Here is a 22610-nt window from a genome sequence, read left to right on the forward strand (position 1 = left end):
TTTCTTTGGTCTTGTGTTCTGCAGATTTTTTCTAGGAGTTTATTCAGTTTTTTACATCTTCCCCCAACATCTGGTTTAAATCCTTTCTATAAGAGTGTCTTGTGTTTGTTCCCTTTACTTAGCCCTTTGAAGTGGACCTTTCCCACGTGTATCTTGCCTACACTGAGGAGAGCCTCCGGCAGTCCTTGATGAAATTAGAGAGGCCACGGACTTCGAAGGGGAAAGCAAGGCCTAAGACAGGGCGAAGGTAAGGACTGCCTTTCAGTACTAGGAAATAAAGGCAGCAGGATATTCTAATTAGACACATTTAGAGGAGATTTAGTTGTAATAAGTATTTTAGCTGTATTAAAAAGCTGCATTTTAGATGTATTTAAATAAATATTAATCCTTATGTAGTTATGATTTGAGTAAGTGAAAACTAAAGAATTAAGTCTTCCAGCCTCTTTAGCCCTCCTCAGTAACAGAGTTTATTTTTAATTTACTTTGTTCTATCCAAATGTATTAGAAGTCATCTGTTATCTTAATCCCTTAATTCTTAATAGTGATTCTTCTAGTGAGATGCTGATTCATTTGCCTGGTCGACTCCCAAGGTCTTGTATTTGCTGCCTTGCTTTTCTATCATAAACTTTGCCCCAAGAACCTTGACCTTCTCAGTCACCAGTTAAAGAAAACTTGTCTGACCATCTTTCCCTCTCCTTTGAGTACTGGTTTTGACTGTTGAGTAGTCTATATGTATCATAACAAGCCCAGGGAAATCGGGATGGAGCTTATTTCTTCTCTCCCTTCCCTACATCAAGTACTACTCTGCTTATTTAAACCGATTGTAATACTTGGGGCTCCTGAAATGATAGGAAATAATAAGCTTATTTTTCTCCCTACTTTGAGTATAGAGACTTCTGAGTTACATGTAAGATAAAGTTGTATGGTTTTAATATTTTTGTGTTACATAATATCATAGATATAGCCTAACATTTATAAATTTCGTATAGTTGAACTCAGGAGGAATCAATAGCATTTTAAAAGTGTACGAGTTTTTTACCTTTTTTAGCATTTAGATGCCAGTTGTTAAAAACTTTTCGTATGTCAACAGAAGCCATGTGCATAATATTTAGTGAATGAAGAAGTCAAAGAAACAGAAATCCCATTAGATCTTTTGTTTTTCCATTTTTTAATAGAGATATTTTCCTCTTAACTCTGCAGTTGATAAGAAAAATTATAGTGAAGGGTGATGATAAGCGGTAAGGCAGTTGGCCTCAGTGTAGGAGAAAAATAAACAGTGGCTGGGACTGGGGCAAAGTGGAGAGTGGTCTGTCTGGAGTAAGTGGCTACTACCCCTGTTCCTAGTTAGTTTGGGGAATAAAGGGCCCATTGCTGCTGGATCTTCTCGTTTCAAAGGAGGAGCCAAAATCCACATTATTTACATGACATCTCACAGTTTTTGTCACTTTTTTTTTTTTTTAACCATAAGGACCTAAAACAAACAATTTGATAAGGTATGTGGTTACAGTTTTCAGAATACTCACTTAAAAATATTTATTTTGTGGTTTAACATAAAAAAAGTTCATTTGAGCCTACATTAGATGAGCCACACTTACCATTCTCTGTGTACCAAAATTAGCCTTCTGTATTATGAAAATCATAGATGGCCATAAACATAGGTAAATATAGATAACATAAGGTTTATTGATACTGCGTTACTTCACCTGATAATGTTCAATGGGATATCCTTAGTAGAAATGCATAGGTCAGTGTGCCAAGCACAATTCCAGTGAACACAGTACGTTCGTGTAGCATTTCCGTGGTCCATTGTCTGTAAGGTGTTGCTTCAGATGATTTGTGTCTCCTTTTTTCACTGAGTGAGCTTGTACCTTCAGCATGCCCCAGAACAGATAATCAAGGGGTTCAGGTCTGACAAGCATGCAGCCCACGTGGCCTAGCCCATCTAGTCCAGCTTTAGAAGTTTTCATCCACTCAACCCCTTACATTCTGGTTGGGGGCGTGGAGTGCCGTGCTCTCGCTCTCGCTCCTACTTGAGGCAGCTTCCCCTGGCCTAAAAAGGTGGGCTTTAATTGATCTCTTAACATAGACCTGTCAAACGTTGGCCTGTTTCTAGACCTTATGGCCACCCTGTATTACCTGCTTCCTAATGTAAAGTGTTTGCATTCAGTCTTCTAGGAAAGCATTCATGTTTTCTTTTTCTCTCCTCCAAACAGAAAGCGTTCTGCAAAGCCTGAAACTGTACTTGACTCTTTACTTCAGTAAATGTTACAGACTTAAAGTCACAATAAAAATTAGTGATATTCTCATGCCTGGACAAAATCTTTACTTAAAACACTGAAGACTATTCTGTAATTTCAAATAATGGAAGCTGTAAGTCGTGGAGTAAGACTGGAACTAATGAATTGCCTAATAAGTCTTAGTCAATATAAATATTAATGTCATATTAAAATTGTACAACTGGTAATTCTTCAAATTGTCATATTACGCTCCAGTTTATACTGTGAAGGGAAGTTGGGGGAGCAGCTCATACTATAGAGAGTTGCAGTTTAAATATATACGTAAATCTGCTAGTGATTTATTCAACTGCTGTAATGATTAGGTAACTAGATAGTCAAAATAGAAGAAAAATGTAAGTCCTGTTTTGCACACAGAAAGTAGCAGATCTCATTGTCCTGTGTTGTGCTGTCATATATGAATGTGTGGGCTACATGTCTAAGACATTATTCGATCCTAACACCCGCGTGGCCTGTTTAAAAATGTTCTAATTTTTATACTAACATTGTGTTTTAAGTATAAGATAACTCATGTTACTGATCTTTAGAAAATTTTATAATTCAACAGTCTTTAGAAGTATACATGTTTAAAATACAAAAGTTGGAAATATGTTTCTTCTGGACCTCTCGACCATTTCTGCCACTTCAAGTCAAATGCACTATTTTTGTTCTGGTTTTGTGTTCTCTTGAAGCATTGAATTTGTATGTAGATAGAAAGGAGTCACAGTTGCAGAAAATTAAGAAGCTAATATTGGTCACTGATCTTTGCCCATATGTGTATATTTTCTAAAATTCACTTTGAAGTGTGACTAATGGATGATTGCTTTCCTATGTCTGAGTTCTAATTGTGATGGAAATTGCTCTATATCTCCCAACTGAGAAAGGTCTCCATTCTCCACAAAATGCAACCAAAGCAGGAAATATGTGTCTTTTAATTCTTTGGCTTTAAAACACTTTGTTTTGCTTTTATTCATATTTTATAAAAAGAAAATATTTTTCCCTTAATTCCTTTTATTGACAACTCCCAGTTAGACCATATTCCTCTAAAAATAAGAAATTTTATTTTATAGTAAATAAGTTGTAGTAGAATTGTTCTTATGTTGGCTGCTTACAAAATTTTAAATTTTTTGTAAGTCAAGCTACTCCTAAACCACTTAATATTTTATCTTTTATGATTTTAAAATTATGTAATCAGCCCTGAAGTCCATTGGTTGCAAGTTTGAGACTTCATAAATAAGTATTTACTAAGTGAACAGTATTTTAATAAGTTTGGTTAAATATTGGTTTGTAGTTACAAAGCTGTATATGGAGTGGGGGTGAGCGAAGGTGGCGGACTTGTGAGGTGGTGGTAAAAATGTGTCCCTAAATTTAAAGTACATTCCAAAGGTGGTGTACTAAATGTCCTGTGTATAGTGAATATTTTCTAGTTAATAAGAATTGCATTTAACTGGCAGCATTTTCTTTGTAATGTGTAAGATAGTTAGAAGTTTATGACTTCTGTGGGGCATTGTTTAGGTACTGTGAAGACTAGAGGTAAATTTGTGTCTTGTAAAAGCTTGGTGTGCACAGAATATCTTGGCAATTGTAGATGCACATTTAACTGTTAGTATTTGCTCTAGAAATATCTTCATTTTACCAGTAGAAAAAAACAGATGCAGACTTCTTTTTAAAAGTCCTTATCTCTAGCCTTTAACCATCCAGTTAATAGGAAAGGAATAACTCTATTTTTTATTTATTTTATTTTATTTTTGAGTAGAGTTGACACCGTGTTCCATTAGTTTCAGGTGGACAACATGATTCACCTGCTCTGTTACGCTGTGCTCACCACAAGTGTAGCTCCCCATCTGTCACCAGGCAGCACTCTTAAAATATCGTTGACTGTATTCCCTTTGCTGTGGGAAAGGAATAACTTTAGCATTAAGCTTATTTAAAACATAGGACATTTAAGCCAGTATGTTAGATTTATTTTTCTATTCCACTTCCGCTGCAGTAACAAAAAGAAATCTGTAAAAAGTCAAAACAATGAGGAATTTACAAAACAGGCCACTTTAGTAGTTATTATTTTTTTTAAAGCATTTACATTAGAACTGATTATACCAGATGTACATTAGATATTCATTTTATGAAATACCAAAATAAGATGTTCAAGCCAGGCTTGAATATCCATATGAAAACATGGATACTGACTTTAGAGTTACTCATTTAGCTTTAATCATAGCAATTCTGTGGTTTCTTCACGTGTACTGTGTCTTTGTCCATAAAATGAAATATTTTGTAACTTCAGTGTTAATTTCGTGAAAGGATATAGATGAAGAAACCTCATTATTTGAAATAAATAGGCAAATTTAAAATGAGTGTCACAGGGGCGCCTGGGTGGCTCAGTCGTTAAGCGTCTGCCTTCGGCTCAGGTCATGATCCCAGGGTCCTGGGATCGAGCCCCACATCGGGCTCCCTGCTCAGCAGGAAGCCTGCTTCTCTCTCTCCCACTCCCCCGGCTTGTGTTCCCTCTCTCGCTGTGTCTCTCTATGTCAAATTAAAAAAAAAAAAAAATCTTAAAATGAGTGTCACATATAAATAGGTTGTCGAGTATTTTCTCTTTAATTTAAAAAAGTAATGTTTATTTATTAAAAGATACCTTGGTAGAATGTATGTTCTTTAATAAACCCTGTTTTAAAATCTCAATTATATATACTAATAATTAAGATATTAAAATATAGTAGTACCCCCCATTTTTGTTTAGATTCTTGTAAAATATAAGCTTAACCAAGGTATAGGGGGGTGGCTTGCATCTTTGTGTTTATCTGGCAAGTAGAGTCCATTTGACAAGGTATGTCCTCTTTTTTTCTGGGGGAAGGGGACCTTTTTTGCAGCAAGAAATTTAAGGTTACTTTGGGGGAGGGGGTCAGTACTACTTCGTCTGTAACATGTTTTTTTAAAAGTTATGATTATGGATTTTGGGTTGTTGTTTTCAGTCTTTTAAAAATACCTTTCCCCTTAACTCTTATATTAAGGGAAGTCCCTCTTTCCTACAGGGCTCTGAATTAAGGAATGGGTAGAGTTTACATTTAAGCACGCCAGTGTCTGCCCAATTTCTTAATGTATACATTTGTTTTCCTTTTTAGTGATTCTTTGTTCTTAAAATGCTAGAAGAAAACATAGCTCTTCCTAGTGCCTTTGAACTTATACTGTAGTTTGATTAATTTAAATCATTAATAACTTCAGTAGGATTACTACAATACTGTATACTGGCCAAAATTGCATATCTTATAATGAGTTTGTTGCATTAATTTCAAAAGCCACACCTTCATTGTATTTTATGTATAAATTGTATTTGTTCAAGTTGTATATATTGATATTGTATGTATACATGCAGCATGGGTAAGTTAGAAATAAAAATCTTTACCTAATACCTATAGTGGTGGTCTGCTTCTTTCCCGAACTGTCTTGTGTTTACGTCCATCCTGATATTAGTAGGTATGCTCTTTGTGCTTGGCATCTCAATTTTGTATAGCTGAGAGAGCCCAGTGTCATTTTACACCCAAAATATTTCATGTTGTGAGTCTTGAAACAGAAATCATCATGAAACATAAACCTGGGAGAAAGGTTTTAAAATGTGCTTCTGGGGGCGCCTGGGTGGCTCAGTCGTTAAGCATCTGCCTTCAGCTCAGGTCATGATCCCAGGGTCCTGGGATCGAGTCCCACATCGGGCTCCCTGCTCAGCGGGAAGCCTGCTTCTCCCTCTCCCACTCCCCCTGCTTGTGTTCCCTCGCTCGCTGTCTCTCTCTCTCTGTTGAAAAATAAATAAAATCTTAAAAAAAAAAATAAAATGTGCTTCTGGGCACCTGGGTGGGTCAGTTGGTTAAGCGTCTGCCTTCAGCTCAGGTCGTGATCCTGGGGTCCTGGATCAGTGGGGAATCTGCTTCTCCCTCTCCCTCTGCCCTCCACTCATGCTTGCTCTCTCTCTCTGTCTCTCTCTAGTGCTCTGTCTCTCAAACAAATAAAATCTTTAAAAAATAAAAAGGTAAAATGTGCTTCTAATTGATAACATTTGGCGGGGGGCTCCTGGGTAGCTCATTCAATTAAGTGTCCCACTCTTGATTTTGGCTCAGGTCATAACCTCAAGGTCGTGAGATTGAGCCCTATTGGGCTCTGTGCTGGGCGTGGAGCCTGCTTAAAATTCTCTTTCCTTCTCCTCTGCCCCGCCCCCACCCTGCACTCTTTCTCTCTTAAAAACAAACAAACAAACTTATTTTTACCAAAAATATTTTTATCCAAATTTTGTTATCGTTTTTCACTTGGTATTTGAGAACAGAATCTTAAAGAGGTGCATATGTAAAATGTATCTGACTAAAAGGTAAAAGGAGACATTTCTTAGTGCTAAGGTACCATGATCTCTTTTAAAAATTTTTAATGAGCTTAATCTGCAAGACAAAACATTCCTTGAATTCTTGTTAATCATGTATTCTTGTAACACGTTTATTAATTAGCAGGCTTTGCACTGGGTGGCCTTACGAAAGTCACGGCAGGCAATGAGAAGTTTTGATTCGTCAGCAAGTCTCAGAGGACTTAAACTTGCTTTTTTGCAAAGGAGACTCCTCTGGCCCTTGCTGGGCTCGCTCTCTTCCTTTTCCCAACTGCTAACTTAGGTCACACTCCTACAGTGTGTGGAACACGAAAACAAGATGAAAGACCTGCCATGGCCTAAGCAAGAGAATAAATAGTGCTGCCTTTGCATCCGCTGCCCATCTTCCCCAGTTGAGTTTTGGAGCTGCGACGCTTTCACCGAAGCCATACCACTAAGATGCACCTGCTGCCGCCCGCCCATGTTGTCAGGATGCTGCTGAGGACATTGTCTGTCCTAAGGAAGACCCTCCAGAAATCTCTTTTAAAAAGCCAAGTACAAAAACAAAACAAAGCAAAAAACATAGCCGAGGACCAGCCTAGGGGACCACAGTTAGCCAGGGCTTGCCAGAGCAGTCCTGAAGCCACAGCCTAAACTTCAAGTGAGTTGGAGGAGCCTCTAAACACATTTGTTACAACAGTAGCTGAATGTCTCATTCTTAGGCTGTTTCATTTGCAAAACAAATCAGGTCTTCAGTCCTCCTTCGGAAGTTGAACAAATGTGTGGGAAAATGATTATGAAGAGGCTACTTCAAAAAGAACCTGTTTCCTCTCAGCATTTATCTTGGGCTTCCTGTGACCCAATCTTCAAGTTACTTTTATCAACGTTATCAGAACATCACTTTTTGTCTTACCCAAACACGTTTATGGCTCTGACTAAAGAATATGACAGATCACACGTTCTTCCACACCTGCTCCCCTCCCCCACCCCTTTTCAGAGGGCTGGGGAAATTTTAGTTTTTAATCAAAGGCTTTATTTCTCCAGTGGTACAAAGGAATTTAACTGGGACTTTTCAACTGCATAAAATATTTCTCGGAGTTGATGCTAATCTCAGTGAGAGGATATTGCCTAACCCAACCTAAAAGTACCAGAGTCATTACAGAAATATGATGTTGGCCTTGATTTCTACTCCATCACGAACTGTGCCACTCCGTCACTGGTGTCTTCTGTATTTACTGTGTGCCCACGCGGTACTGGGTGGAAGGTCTTTGCGATGCTCCAGCCTCCCCCAGGAGGGAGAGGTGACCCTGGAAATGAGAATGGCAGCTCAGCATGTTGGGGGCTGTCATTCAGGAGTGGGAATGGTGAGCGGCCAGTCCCGGTGTTCTTCCCGAGCAGCTGAGATGGTATCTAGCACATACCTACCTGAGGCTTCTTTCTTCCCAGGGAAAGTGCTTTTGAAGATGTCGCAAAAGTCGGGTAAAGCATCCCCGGCAGCAGGAGTAATACGAATTTGGCTGCCGGGGGCACGGGTAGGATGCTGGACGTAGGGCAGAAGGCCATCTGCACCGATGAGCCTGAAAAGGAAAGCGATAGGCCAGCGGGGAGTGGGAAGCCACAGAGGGATTTTAAGTGGGTCCTTCACGTCGTTTGTGTTTCAGAGAAAGAACTTGTGGAAGGTGGTGAAGGGCTAGCTAGCCGGGGGCTGGGACAACAGGTGGCGTGCACACCTGGGCTGCGGAGGCTCGCTCGGTCCTGAGCCACAGGAGCCCAGCGCCCTGGAACTCCAGCTGGAGCTGAGGAATTGAACCAAGGAATCAGCTCCGGGAGCAGAGCACGTGCGTGCCTTGCTCTCCGTGGAAGCCGGTAGGAGCTGAGGGGCCCGCCTGCGCGCTGTTAGACCGGGGTGCGCTGCGCTGCGGGAGAGCGGTGCGTGCTGCCCTCTGCACTGCAGTGGCCCACTCTCAGGTGACTTGGGCACCCCGACAGGCCCCCCGAGATGACATGTGGGGGCGGGCCACTGGCGTGGACCAGCCAGTAGCAACAGGAGCCCCTCCCCCCCATGCTTCAATAAAAGACATTCAACCATAGATTTGAGTGAAACATGTTTTCTTTCGTTCATTTATTCAGTAAGTGTTTTCTTAGCTACTAATGCCGGAGATACAATACATTCATCGGCAAAAGGGTGCAGATGGCTGATGGCCGGGAGGGAGCGGTTGAGACTCTGTCTGTCGTGTGTCGCTCGGGTCAGGCAGAGGCACGTCTGTCCCCTTCCCCCTGAAGCGTTGGCTGCTGCTCAGTTTCCTAAGTGAATGAGCTTAAATGACAACTGTCTCACCTTTCACTTAATCCCCGTTTCTTCACTTATTCTTTTTATGTGTGTCCTCAGCTCATATGCTCTCGCTCTCAGGGTAAACTCAAGGGCTCATTATTGGGTGTTTCCATGCAGAGCCCAGAACCACCCGTCCGGAAGTAAATAGAAATGTTAGTTGCATCTTAACCATCGAAACTAAGTTTATGACAGGCCTGCCTGGAGCCCACCTGTCCTTCCGATGGCCCCTTCTAAATCTTTCTTCCCAACAATCTTTCCTCTTACCATCCTGGCCTCGTACACAAATAAAACCCACAACTCATATCCTGTGGCAGACTACAGCTCACATTAGCCATTGAATGCAAATGAGTCTCAATCAAAGAAGAAAGGAAACTAAAGTTTTCAGCACGGCCTTAGAAGGCTCCATGACTCTCTTAGTTACTTGCTGCCCTTGGCATGCTGGTATTTTATGTGGGCAGGGTGAAACTGGCTGTGGTCAGGGTGAGACTTTAAGCTTTTGATTTGTTCCCTTATTTTGAAAGGGTTAAAAAGATGTTACATGTTTTGGTATAATTTTAGTACTAGTATTAATTTTTGTCACATACGTGTAAGCGAGGATGAAACGCGAGTGCTCATTCACTGTTACTAGATGCATATTCTTGCAGAGAGCATGGCTTCAAAAGGCAAGTTTCAACAACTTGCCACTGTTTTTGTTTACCCTTTTAATTAAAAAAAATAACAGCTTTATTAAGACACATACTGTAAGTATACTCATATACTATCAAATTCATCTTTCTCAAGTATGCAATTCAGTAGTTTTTAGTATATGCACAGAGTTACACAACTGTTACCACTATCTACTATGAGAACATTTTCCTCTCTCCTAAAAGAAGCCCTGTGTTCATTAGGAGTCGCTCCCTATTGTTCCAGCCCCCCAGCCCCTGGCAACCAGTATTCTACTTTTTACCTGTGTTGTTTTTCCTCCAAATTTTTATTTAAATTACAGTTAACATATAGTGTAATATGGTTCCAGGAGTACAGCTTAGTGATTCATCACTTACAGCACGTGGTGCTCATCACAACGAGTGCCTTCCTCAATGCCCATCACCCATCTGGTCCACTCCCCACTCCCAGCCCCTCCATCAACCCTCAGTTTGTTCTCTGTAGTTAAGAGTCTCTTATGAGTTGCTTCCCTCTTTTTTTCCCTTCCCTTATGTTCATCTGTTTTGTTTCCTAAATTCCACATATGAGTAAAATTGTATGGTATTTTTCTTTCTCTGACTGACTTACTTTGCTTAGCATGATACACTCTAGCTCCAACCACATCATTGCAAATGGCAAGATTTCATTCTTTTTGATGGCTGAGTAATATTCCATCTCACACACACACACACACACACACACACACACACACACCCCATCTTTATCCATTCATCAGTCGATGGAAACTGGGCTTTTCCCATAGTTTGGCTACTGTTGATCCACTTTTGCCCTCTATTGATTTACCTCTTCTGGACATTTCATATAAATGGAATCATACCATATATAGCCTTTTTAAAAAAAATATTTTGGGGGCGCCTGGGTGGCTCAGTCGTTAAGCGTCTGCCTTCGGCTCAGGTCATGGTCCCAGGGTCCTGGGATCGAGCCCCGCGTTGGGCTCCCTGCTCAGCGGGAAGCCTGCTTCTCCCTCTCCCACTCCCCCTGCTTGTGTTCCCTCTCTCGCTGTGTCTCTCTCTGTCAAATAAATAAAATCTTTAAAAATATATATATATATTTTGTTTATTTATTTGACAGACACAGCGAGAGAGGGAACACAAGCAGGGGGAGTGGGAGAGGGAGAAGCAGGCTTCCCGCTGAGCAGGGAGCCCGATGTGGGGCTCGATCCCAGGACCCTGGGACCATGACCTGAGCCGAAGGCAGACACGTAATGACTGAGCCACCCAGGCACCCCCGTATATAGTCTTTAGTGTCTGACTTCTTTCACTTAGCCTAGTGTTTGCAAGATTCATCCATACTGTAGCGTATATCGGTACTTCCTTTCTTTTTACTGCCAAGTAGTATTTTGTTGCATAGGAATACCGTAGTTTGTTTATTCTTTGATCAGTTGATTGACATTTGGGTTGTTTCTACTTTTTTGCTATTATGGATAATGCTGTGATGAACGTTGGTGTAGAGATTTTTGTGTGGACATGTTTCAGTTTTCTTGGGTAGATACCTAGGATTAAAATTGCTGGGTCGTATAGTAACTGTGTTTAACCTTTTGAGAAACTGTCCCACTATTTTCCGAAGTGGCTGTACCATTTCCCTATCACACTGGCGATATATGAGAGTTCCAACTTTTCCACATCTTTGCCAATATTTGTTATTGTCTGTCTTTTTAACTTTAGTTCTTTAGTTTTTAAAAACATTTTCTCATTTATGCACATGGTCACAGACTTAACATGGAAAGCCAACAGTCTTCTGTCTTGCTTTCACCGGTCCTTATTCCAAGTCCTATTCTCAACAAACCACCTTCCCTTTTTTGTTTCTAGTTTTTATGGTGGCTACTAGCATAATTCCAAAACAAAGATTTCTCAATTCACTCACTATGGGTTTTTCCCCCCACTTTTTTAATGAAAACTTAAAAACGTGCATAAAAGCAGAGTAGGACAGTTAGCTCCCATGTTCCCATCCCCAGCTACAGCATCATCTAATGACCACTCTTGCCAACTAGTTTTTGATTCTCCAGCGTTGGGTAGTATGTGTTAATTTCCCTTTTGAAAAGTGAGGGTTTACCTCATTTATCCTACCCCTTCCAAATTTTTTTATAGTAAATTATTTGTAGGCCTTGTATTACCTGTGTAGTTTTGAATACTTAAATCTCTCGTTCTTATTCCATCATCCTTAGACAGTATTATTCAACTAATCCCTTCCCCAAGTGAGCTGGGAGTATTAGTGCCCTACCTTTCTTCCCTTCTGCTTTTATCTCTCAACCATTTTCAGCTGTACTTTTTTTTTTAAGCCTTTTGATTTTTTTTATTACTCAAAAAAGCTTTATTGTTTTAATTTAGCTTTCTGATTCTGTGCTTGTGCCTTCCTCCCTTTGACAACGATTTTCTGCTCCTCGATAAGTAAAGCACACTTGATCCTGTCACAAGCACACTTAACACACGGAACCACCATAGGCCCTGCTGACGTGCTTATTTCATTTCACACAATCTCATAGGGACTTTAGGTCTCACCGCTCGAGCTCCTCGAAGCCGGCCTGGGCCCACACCGCACGCAGATGTTGGTGCTTTCCCAACCTTCTTGGTATAAAGGTAAACGATTCAATTACCAGGGGTTCGGGACAGCCTAGTTTTGGTAGAGGCTGTATTGCGGGACAGCCGAGGCTGGCCTGTCCAATGCTGGACCGTTCTGGACGCCTACGGGCCCCATCCCCAGAAGAGGCAGCTCTACCTTTTGTATCATCAGGTTGGTAGCATTCACAGTCTGTTCTCTAATTACAACTAAGTCGTCCGTGCTTTGTTGGTTGGTTAGTTCTAAGACTTGAAAATCAAGGGAATTTACATTATCAGGACTTTAAATATTGTTCAGGGCAGAGCCATGTAGTGTGCTGGAGTTCCGTCCCCTGCCGCCCCGACTCAGTGTGACAGCTGTGGGCTGGGGGGAGGATTGTCTAAGCATCCAGTTAACACCTTTTTTTATTCAGGATTAGTTGGTGGTTAGTAGTACTCATGGACCCACTCTGCACGCTCTCCTATCATGTACATCTTGCGTTGGCCTTGTATTCTTTAATCATTTTGTGCCTTACATCCCCCTCTGGAAGGGACCTCCTTGAGAGGGGAACCGTTTTTCTTCTTTTACTTTTATACCAATTTTAGTCTCTTAGTAAATTAAATTGGTTTCCCTAAAAGTTGTCCAGTAAATATAGCCAGTGCCATTGAAGTGACACCATGCTGTTAGATTCTGCATATACTTTATTTTATAATGTTATAAATATATAAATATTTTTAAAATAAAGCTATTAAAAACTCATAAATTAAAATATTCAGCTTCAATGCCTGTAGTATTTCCTTTGCATGATCGCTTTTAGCCTTTCCAAGAAGTCTTTCAGTGTACTCTTCTTGACTTCATTCACCGAACAGGTCTGCAAAAGACATATTTCATTAGCTTGCATTGCTGAGTCACTGAGTCTGTCTTTCATGCCTGCCCACTTGAGTCAGGCCTCCTCTGGCACACGCCACCCGAACAGTTCTTTCCAAACAGGGCCTCCGGTCTAGTCTGACTGGGAGTCTGTCTCTGCCACGAGGCCAGCACGGTTTGCTGGTCTTCTGTGCATGCTAATAAACTCCTAGAAATGGTTACTAACTGTGTACCTCTGGGGGGTGCCGCAGACTCTGGAGAGGTGTGCCACAGCTAGGTGCCGCTTAGGGGTGTAACATGCGGGGGAGGCTCAGACCTGCCTGCTGCCATACTGGGCCTTCTGCGTGGCCACCTGGACTGCGGAGAGAGAGGTTCATTCCATTCACCCCCTGCCCATAACCAGCAACCCTCCAGCTTGACAGCACCTCGGGTGGAAAGAATTTCAGGTACCTACCCCAGGTCACTGCTTCAGTCTGGACCTCAGCTCTGTCAACTTATTAATTACATTGCTTAGGACAAACTGCTTCATTTATAAAAGCTAACAGTTTCCTCCCTTGGTAAATGGGGACAATTGTGCCTGCTTTATAGGATAATTAAAAGGATTAAAACAGAGAACAAGTGTAGTGTCAGTTCCCTTATTCCTTTACCTTCCCTTAAAAATCAGGTGACACGCCCAGCAAGGGGATGACTGTCCCCAGTTCCTCCACTTGACACTAGATAACATCTATTCTGGGCTCTTCCTCTTTCCCACACTATCAATTCTCCCCTCTCCGCTGGATCATTCCTGCTGGTGTATTAACATACTGGATATATGCCCCACCTCGAAAGAACTTCCCTTACTCACTTGTACCCTTCGTCTCTTGTTCCATTTCTCTGCAGTCTAATAGCAAAACACCTCAAAAGAGTTTCCTGTACTCACTGCCCTCCGGCATTCTCTGTGGAACCCACTCCAGTCAGGCTCTCATTCCAGATCCAGTGGCCATTCTCATCTTCATCTGACTTGACCTTCCAGTACGTTTGACACATTGGATCTCTCCTTATTAAGAGTTTCTTCACTTGCTGCCTGGGGCACCACACATTCTTTGGTTTCCTCCTACTTCACTGGCTACTTCTCAGTCTCTTTTGCTGGACCTCTTTTCCTGACCTCTGTGAGAGTGCTTCTGGGCTCAGTCCTTGGATCTCTCTATGTCATTCAGATCTAGGACTTTCAATAACATCTTTCTGAGGACTCTTCATTTTATATCACGAGTTCTGACCTCTCCCCAAAGCCTCAGACTTTTCCTACAATCTCAGCATCTCCACTTGGCTATCCAAGAGGTACCTCAAATTTAGTATTGATAAATTGAACTCTTAATCATGTGCTCAACCTCCAGCCTTGCTTTGTGCCCAGTTTTCTAGGCACCAACCATCTCCCAGAAGACTCAGGCTAGGAACCAAGAGGCCATCTTTTACTCATTCCCTCACCCCTCACAGTGGGTCTTCTGGCTCTATTTTTAGTTATATCCCAAATCTAACAACCTCTATTGCTCCCAGTCTGTTGAAACCACTATTACCTCCAACTTGGATTACTGTGATGGCCTCCCAGTAGGGCAGCTTGTTTCCCTGCTTAGCCCTCGTCAGTTTATTTACCACACAGCAGCCAGAGTGATCATTTTAAATCATGTAGTCTCTGTTCCGCTCAAAACCCTGTGGGTGAATCCTGCCATACTTGGGGTAGAATCCAGAGACCATGTGTGATCTACTAAAAATCCCCTTTGCTCAATCTGATCCAGCCACCCTGGCTTTCCTACTGATCTTTGAACACGTGAACCTCATTTCTACCTCAGGGCCTTTGCACAGCTATTTCCTCTGCCTGGAATGTTCTTTCCCCAGTTAGTCATATAGCCTGCTCCTTCACTTAATTCAAATATTTGCTCAGATGATGTCACCAACTGTCAGCCCTTTCCCTCATGACCCTATATTCTTTATTCCTTTATTTTTCTTCATAGCACTTATCACTATTGGACATAATATTTCATGTTTGTTTGCTTTTCTGACTCCCCCACTAGAACATTCTGTGAGAGCAGGCACTGTATCCCCAGTGCCTAGAACATCACCTTGCACTCATAGAGCCTCAACAAATATTTGCTGAGTGAATGAATGGGTTGATTAATCAAGGGTATTACGACTCTTAAGGAGGAACGGTTAGGAGTCAGGCTGCTGTCCGTCAAGAGCCAAGTGGTCGGCATGATCCAGCTTACCATGTTTGCCATTTTCCTGAGGTTCCTGTGAAGTCCTTTGAGGAGTCTGTTGGAGCAATTGTGTGTAGAGAGCTGCTGAAGCACAGTTGTAGCTCTGCAGATTTCTTTTTCAGTTGTGTTCTAGAAAGAGAAATGCCACAGTTAGCCATGCGCTACCTCTGTTTTGAACATGGGAGAGACAGTTTTCCTTGTGATTGCTTCTTTTCAGGAGGACAAGTGGAGAAAGTGAGTTTGCTCAACTCTGGATCAGGTATTCAGATATTCCTTTCATGTGAATGAAGGCTGCTGGTCCCAATAAACAACCTCTTCCAATTACCTACAAATGCAGCAAACTTCTCTTTTCCCTTGGATAATTTTGCTGAAAGGCTACCTGAGTAAAGACACTCAGCTAAGTAAATGACAGAGTGGGGATTTGAGTCTAGAGCCATCTGTCTCTGCCCGTGATCTATGTCCGTTTCTCTCCACCATGTAAGCCTACATGAGCTTGTCGTCAGATTGTGCTCTGTCTCATTGCTGTAAGATTTTAAAGTCCAGGTTTCCCTGGAAATCCTACAAGCTTGTTGAATAAATGACTGCCCATCCTGTGGCCGGGACACTGGTGCTTTGGGCCGCACTCTCCATTTAGCCCACTCCCTGAGAGATGGCAGTGTGTGCAAAGCTCAGGGTCCACGTGAGGAGATGAGACATCTGCCCATGTAGCTGGAGAGGTGTGCCAAGATCACGGCTAGGCGAGAGATCAGAGGGAGCTTCTGGGAGAGGGTGCAATTGAGCTGGGCTGTGGACACAGCTTCTGGAAGAGGCCTTTGGCCTAGGAGGTGCAGCGCCAGAACTCCGTGGAATGCTGCAGCCCAGATGCGGGTCTGGCCACATGGCTCTTCCTGGGGACGTTTGGGCCTTAGATGAGGGAATGTACAGGTGGGAAAATAGCTCTTTTTGGGAACCTGGCAGAGGGATCGAGACTCTGTCTGAATCAGGCCTGGTATGTCTTCTCACTTTGCACTGAAGAATGAAAAGCATGGAGTGTGGAGAGCAGCCTTAGCTTGAGCCTGATCCAGCTCAGATCAAGCTGTCTCCAGCCTTTGCGAGGACATGCATTAGTCCCTTGCCACCCAAAGTGTGGTCCAGGAAGCAGCAGCATGGACATCACCTGGGAGCTTGTTAGAAATGCAGAACCGCACGCCTGCCCCCAGAAATCCTGAATCACAATGTACATTAACGTAAACCACCAGGGGATTTAGATGAGAAGTACTGTCAGGGCAGTTTTTAAAGTTCTTGCATATTTTTTCTGATTATTAAGGTAATATATGTTTACTGTAAAGGTAATATATATTCAGCAAAAATGCATTCACTGAATCCCACCAGCCAGAGATAACTGTTGATATCTTGATAAATATCTTCCCATTTTTAAAAATACTTTTTTTAAACCAACTGTTGATACTGTTTTGTAGGCTTTTTACACAATACATAGTACAAGCGTTAAGTCATTCAGTAGTATATAAGAACATGGGATTGAGAGCTGCATGGAAGCCTACAGCATGTTTGTACCATAATCGGGTAATACCCTACCATTGCAGTTTTTTGCTTCTGTAAAATAAAGTGGCATTGAGTCATCTGTGTAAATCTTTGTGTTTATCTATTTCTTTAGGCTAAATTCTAAAAGTGCATTTCATATTTTAGGGTTTTTCCAGGAAGATCTAGACCCAGACTCAGGTACTAGAACCCTAGGCTACAAAAGCTTCCCCGTTGCCCTGTGGGCCTTGATGGCCCATTGGCAAGGCCTTTCTTTGGAAGGACATGCACTTAATGAACCGGCCAAGAGCCCTCCTGGACTCTGACTGTAGTTGGAAATTTGAGAGCAACACCAGTATCTCTGGGCTGTGAGAGTCAAGAAACCCCCATCAGTCTCCATGTCTCTGGAGGCTTAGTGGGGAAGCAGAGGCGGGGAAGCCAAGGGGAAGGCACACGCTAGCTGTGTATGTACATCTAGGCAGACAGCTGTGCCGCTGGGGAGAGAACAGTGAGGTTCAAGAAGACCAAAAAGAGAAGAGCCCCTTCGCTTATTTTTTTCATCACAATCTCGTGAGACTTTTCTAAAACTTTAGCTTGGAGCCTAGAAATTAAACCGCCTCAGTTTTGAGTATATGGCCTGTAATACAGGAAAACATCCTCTAGACAGACTCTTGAAAGCGTTTTCTAAAGGCAGTTAGGATAAAATAGGAATTGCAAAGAGTTTGAATCAAATGGAGAAACTTCAAAAGAACTAATTCTCGAGGCAGTTTTCATGAAGACCTTAAAGTTTTAGTTCCATTGGAATTGCAGCTACAGGATCCTACCCCGGACTGACGGCTGGCGTCTGCTTGTCCAGGTTTTGCCACGTGAGGGTGTCCTGCGTAGCTCAGGGGGCACACTCCGACAGCCTAGTGGACCTTGCAGTTTAGGACTGCTCAGGAAAAGAGACTGAAAAGGGGAGCTTGGGCCTATGCTAGAAAGAAGCCCAGCACTCACGGGAACATCAGCAAAGGGTGGAACACCATCTAGGGCTGCTTCTGTGGCGGAGACGCTGTTCGATTTCTAACATGGTTCTTGACTAGCGTCATATTGGGCCATAAACGTCTAGTCCTTGTTGTGTTGTACTCATTATCCCCAACTGGGCCCAAATTTAGTGGGCCAGTGCTATACATGAGAAAGTCTTTTATTTCTACTTAAAAAAAAAAAAAGAGGATTTGAGAGTTGGTGTAGAACTCTGAGGAATCATGGACTTGAGCTCTCTTTGGAAAGGAGGAAATACTTCCCACTAATGGTCTACCCAAGAAATCCGTCGCGGACCAGCCAGCTTGCTTGTTTTCCACTTTGCTCTTTCTCAGACCACCTTAGTTTCAGAGATACTGGGCAGGCATTGCCTGTGAAGTCCAGGACTCAGATCCGCACTGTCCTTCCAGCAACCGCCAAGAACAGGATCCCACCCGACTTGGAGATAATAGAATTCTTGATCCCCCAAAGAAAGAAAATTGATAACCAAAGTCTTGGATTTTGGAAAGGTGTCCTTCTTTGGGGACACAAAGAAGTAACTTTTCCTGCCACATACCACCTTGGTGGGTTTTTAAAATAACAGCCTTTCCTTATCCTGTAATATCTGTAATATTCCTTATTCTGTAATATCTTTCCTTATTCTGTAATATCTGTAATATCTTGGAGGAAAAGAAAAAATGGAAGAAGGAGATTGGTGTAATCCAGGAGGAATAGAAGCAGTTGGAGGAAGGCCTGTGAGACAGGCTGGAGTGAGGGAAGACGGTGGGGACTCGCTTCAGCAGACGTCTACCCAGGTGAGGGGCCGTGTGATAACTGATGAAGAGAATGGCCACGAACAGCGGAAAGGTGGTGCGGCCCGGCCTGCGCCTCGGCAAGGATGAGACTGGCCTGGTCGTCTAGAGCTGGCCCAGACTGGAATCACAGAGAGTTGGATCTTTTCCAGCTACCGCCCCTCCTTCTTAGAATTACTGCTCCTCTGTAACCAGTTTTTGCCTTTAACCAAGAGTTATATCATTTTACAGTAACACTTTCCACTAAGTCAAGAATTGGATTCCAACCAACTTTCAAAATCACTTTCATATCTTCACATGTGGAAACTGAGGCACAAGGAGATATGGACAGTGGCCAAAGGCCACATAGCTAGTTAACGGCAAAACCATGGCTAATGCCACAGGCTGTGTCACTTCGAGACGCTCGGCACTTTGGGGTCCAGCCCTTGGCTTTGATGGAACCCTCTCGGCAGCGTGGTGCCATCTGGGGAACCCAGGGCACAGCCCAGGTGGGACTCCTGGCTATTTCTTATGTATATAAAATGTTAATAGATGATATTTATATATTATATGCTTCTATGTGTATATAAGATCTCCAAGTCCTTCCAGCCTCCTGATGGACAGAGTCTGAAACAGGATGAGATTCTAAAGGACAAAATTATGTAATATATAGTATTAAAGAATATGATACATTATGCATTAATATTACATCATATATATTGATTATATTACGATATTATGTAGTATTGTCTATCAGATTCCTGAACTAATGTGTAATGAGATGAGATGGTCCAGACAAAGCCTGAGGAGCAGTTTTCCTCACAAAGCAGGACGGGGGTGTTCTGTGGCCCGGCCTTTGGGGTGTCGCTGTGCTAACCTGCACAGCTACCCTCCCGGCCACCCCGTCCCCTCTAGGCCGCGTGGAAAGCAGGCGGTTAGGAGACCACTGGCAAATTGAAGCTTTGGGTTTTTCATTCTCAGTCTTGTGTTTCCATGAAAACAGGAACTGATGTGCCCAAACCTATTGACATGGCTGTAGTCATATGTTTGTCAGAGAAAATGCACTATCAGCTGTCAAATCTGTCTCCTCCCACTAAAGATAGAGGGGCGGGGGTGAGACGGTGCCGGAGGCGGAAAGGCGAGATGCCCAAGCAGCCAGGGCCAGGGATGTGTGGGACCCCCATGTGGCAGGGCAGTTCCAGACCGGGCTGGAAGGGGCTTGGCAGGACATTGCAGCGGGAGGTCTCCGGAGAGCCGCCCCCGGAGCCAGTGGGCTGTTAGGTGACCAGCTGCGGAAAAGGAGGGGCTCTGGCGATACCTTTTCTGTTGCTATAGGAAGTCTCTTAGACAAAATGAAAGCTCCCTCGACCTGTAATCTCCATATCTCTTTTTGTGACACTATTTGGTTTTTCAGAAATGTGCGGGCTAGAAAAACTCTCCTTCAACAAGCATTTATTGAGCGCCTCCTGTATTCCAGGTACTAGGCTGGGATATAGGAGGAAAAGAAGGAACTGTTCCTTGACCAGGATTTGGAATTAGGATCACAAAAATCCAAGCTTTCCATTATACATCTTCTAAATCAAGTGAAACCAGAAACACTAAAACATGCTTGAGAGTAAAGATCAGAATTTTCATTCTTAAAAACATCTAACACCTTGTAGTTAATTTGGGTCTGTTCACTTTCTGTTAAAAAAAATGTTTCTTGTTCAAACACCTGTGGATGGCTTTCCTCTCCCAAGTCACTCATGTGCCAAAGCAGACCCCGGGACAGCTCTTACCTTTGGGGCAGCGAAGACATCTGTGACGGTCAGCTCCATGCACGAGTCCTGGCCCGGAACGAGAGGGCAAGAGACAGAGTCACTTCCAACTGTACCGGGGGACCCTTGCCGGGCAGCTGTCACTCCCTCCAACCAAGCAAACTGCCCTCAGGACAAAAAAGCTCCTGCAGAGAAATCTCTGCTCTGCTCCCTGTCTGTCACCAACCACCAACCACCAACTTCTCTGGAAGCTGTGATGTTCCTCTCATAGTCTAAGAAGTACCCACGGCATCTCCAGAACGTCTGGAGAGATGGTGCCTGATAGCTTACTCACGTTTCTCGCTGTGAGGATGTTCAACGTTTTGATGATCTCTTTAATGGCAATACTGAAGTTATGTCCGTGGACGAAGGTGCTGGTGAGTGCTAGTAAGCAGACCAGAGTCGGAATCAGTTGGGAGGTGAGACCCATTAATAGATCTCTGTTTGCAGTGACAATATGAGACAAATCAGTTTACTAGGAGAGGCTCACAATGCAATTCTGACAAAGATAACTCTATATATAGATTTTAAAATTGCTGAAACTGAGGGAAAATGAGGGAAATTGGAAATTTTCGTTACACCAGGTTGTCAGTCATTTGGGGCCAATCAGCACCTCTCTTCCAGGAGAAAAAATACCTCACAGAAACAGGTAAAATGTTCCTGTGAAATCATACCAATAGGAAAATGAAACCTTTTTTTAAAATTAACTACAAAGTATCAGCATAGGAAATTACACCATAATTTGCTCTTTAGATTAATCTTATCAGCTTGGGGTTGCTGCTGGCTTTTTGTTTGCACAGAAGGAAGAGGCCACAGGTGTCCGAATTTGTTTTAGTGCAGTCCTCCTGGGGAAAGATAGAGTAATAACAAGAAAGTTTGACTTGAATAGTGTTTCAGCCTGGCGTCTTCCAAGTATGGGTGGCATCTTGGAAACTCTCCTCTTGTGGAAAAGCTGATCTGGGGCTCTTTCTCTAGGTAGAAGGAAAGTAATGGGCACAGACTCTCTCCTGTCCCAGCCCTCAGGCATGCCATTCCTTCAGGTTTAGGACTTGGGCAAAAGACTGGTGCCACCAGGTGGGGCTTAGTCTGGGTCACATCAGGTCCACAGGTCCTTAGCAATGCAGGGGCCCTCGGCAAACCCTGTCTATCTCGAGGTTTCAGGAATGACCACTTTGTAAATGGAACTTAAATACATCCTCAGCTAATGAGGAAAAAGAACTATAATCTTCCTGGTTTACAAACCAGTTGTCTTTGTCAATGTCCCACAACCTGCCCTGCTGCCTTAGTCTAATTCCCGTGGTCCCGGTGTGGTCCTCACACCCCCACTGCTCACGCAGGTGGAGCAGGATTCCTGTGCCCCAGCACCGCTCGGCTTTTTCCTCCCGAGACTCGGCTTCTCTATCCTATCTACTCCCTTCCCCTGCTCTCTGACCTTCCTCTCCCTACTGATTTTCTCAGGTCACGTAGAAAAGAGTCCTGCTAAGTTGTTCCTGCGCCTTGGATCTTTTTACAGTGCCTTGTGCTCTGTGAAGGACAGGATCCAGATAAGTGTATGAGGAAGGCCCTGTGATCATATTTTGGATCCTTCTGCTGGACCGTGGCACGAGTTTGCCAAACTCAGAGCAATGACTTCTGACGCAGACTACGCGGAGTTACGCTATACTTCCCAGGTTAAGGGCATGGCCTCCACGAGACTGCCTCACTTAAGACACAGGCTGCAAATTTCGAGGATTCCCAGTCCGCCCTCACTTTTGGCCAATTGGCTATAAATTCTAAAGTTCACACTACCTTCTCAGATTCTGTAGTTCGCCAGAGTGACCCACAGAACTCAGGAAAGCACTATACATAAGGTCATAGCTGTGTTACAGCAAAAGGATAGCAGTACCACCGAGCCAACAGAACAGACAGCAGGTGAGGGCTAGGAGGGTCCCAGACATGAAGCTTCCTCTGTTTTCTCCCCATCGAGTCAGAACGTGCTGCCTCCCCAGCACCTCGATGTGTGACAATGCACAGGGGCCTCCCAAGCAGGGCAGCTCACCTGAACTTCGGCGTCCAGAGTTTCACTGGCGTGTTGTTCTGTAGGTGCAATTGATGGATCATTGGCCCTGCGCTTGATACCCCTATGGGCTCCTGGTCCCCACCCTGAGTTACCTAATTAGCATAAACTCTCAGGGCCTGGACACTCTTATGACCTGGGAAGTCCCAAGGATTTTGGGCTCCTTCC

At 43.2% G+C, this 22610-nt stretch overlaps 2 protein-coding genes across 3 annotated transcripts in view; one reads left to right on the plus strand and one right to left on the minus strand.

Annotated features, from left to right (window-relative positions):
- Window positions 1-5682, plus strand: part of KIF3A (kinesin family member 3A) — a 54346-nt gene extending 48664 nt beyond the window's left edge. For both annotated transcript variants that reach the window (XM_036106411.2, XM_036106409.2), the window contains 2 exons: window positions 123-247; window positions 2214-5682. In XM_036106411.2, the coding sequence (XP_035962304.1) occupies window positions 123-247; window positions 2214-2262 (174 nt within the window). In that variant the 3' untranslated portion in view covers window positions 2263-5682. The remainder of the gene's footprint in view (window positions 1-122; window positions 248-2213) is intronic.
- Window positions 5683-12962: 7280 nt separating this feature from the next.
- On the minus strand, window positions 12963-20816 carry IL4 (interleukin 4). The gene is made up of 4 exons (XM_036106423.2): window positions 20682-20816; window positions 20369-20416; window positions 15292-15411; window positions 12963-13055 (listed from the first exon to the last, which is right to left on the minus strand). The coding sequence occupies exons 1-4, from the start codon at window positions 20814-20816 to the stop codon at window positions 12963-12965; spliced, it is 396 nt and encodes a 131-aa protein (XP_035962316.1).
- Between the last annotated feature and the right edge of the window lie 1794 nt (window positions 20817-22610).

Source organism: Halichoerus grypus, chromosome 2 (genome assembly GCF_964656455.1).
Source record: "Halichoerus grypus chromosome 2, mHalGry1.hap1.1, whole genome shotgun sequence".
Taxonomy (NCBI): Eukaryota; Metazoa; Chordata; class Mammalia; order Carnivora; family Phocidae; genus Halichoerus; species Halichoerus grypus.

What these genes read in the sequence shown, in the direction of transcription:
- IL4 (XM_036106423.2), bottom strand. Translation starts at nt 20,816, where the DNA reads ATGGGTCTCACCTCCCAACTGATTCCGACTCTGGTCTGCTTACTAGCA. An exon ending in ACATCCTCACAGCGAGAAAC is followed by an intron (nt 20,417 to 20,681) that starts GTGAGTAAGCTA and finishes GTTCCGGGCCAG; the next exon opens with GACTCGTGCATGGAGCTGAC. An exon ending in TCAGGAAAATGGCAAACATG is followed by an intron (nt 13,056 to 15,291) that starts GTAAGCTGGATC and finishes TGTCTTTTGCAG; the next exon opens with ACCTGTTCGGTGAATGAAGT.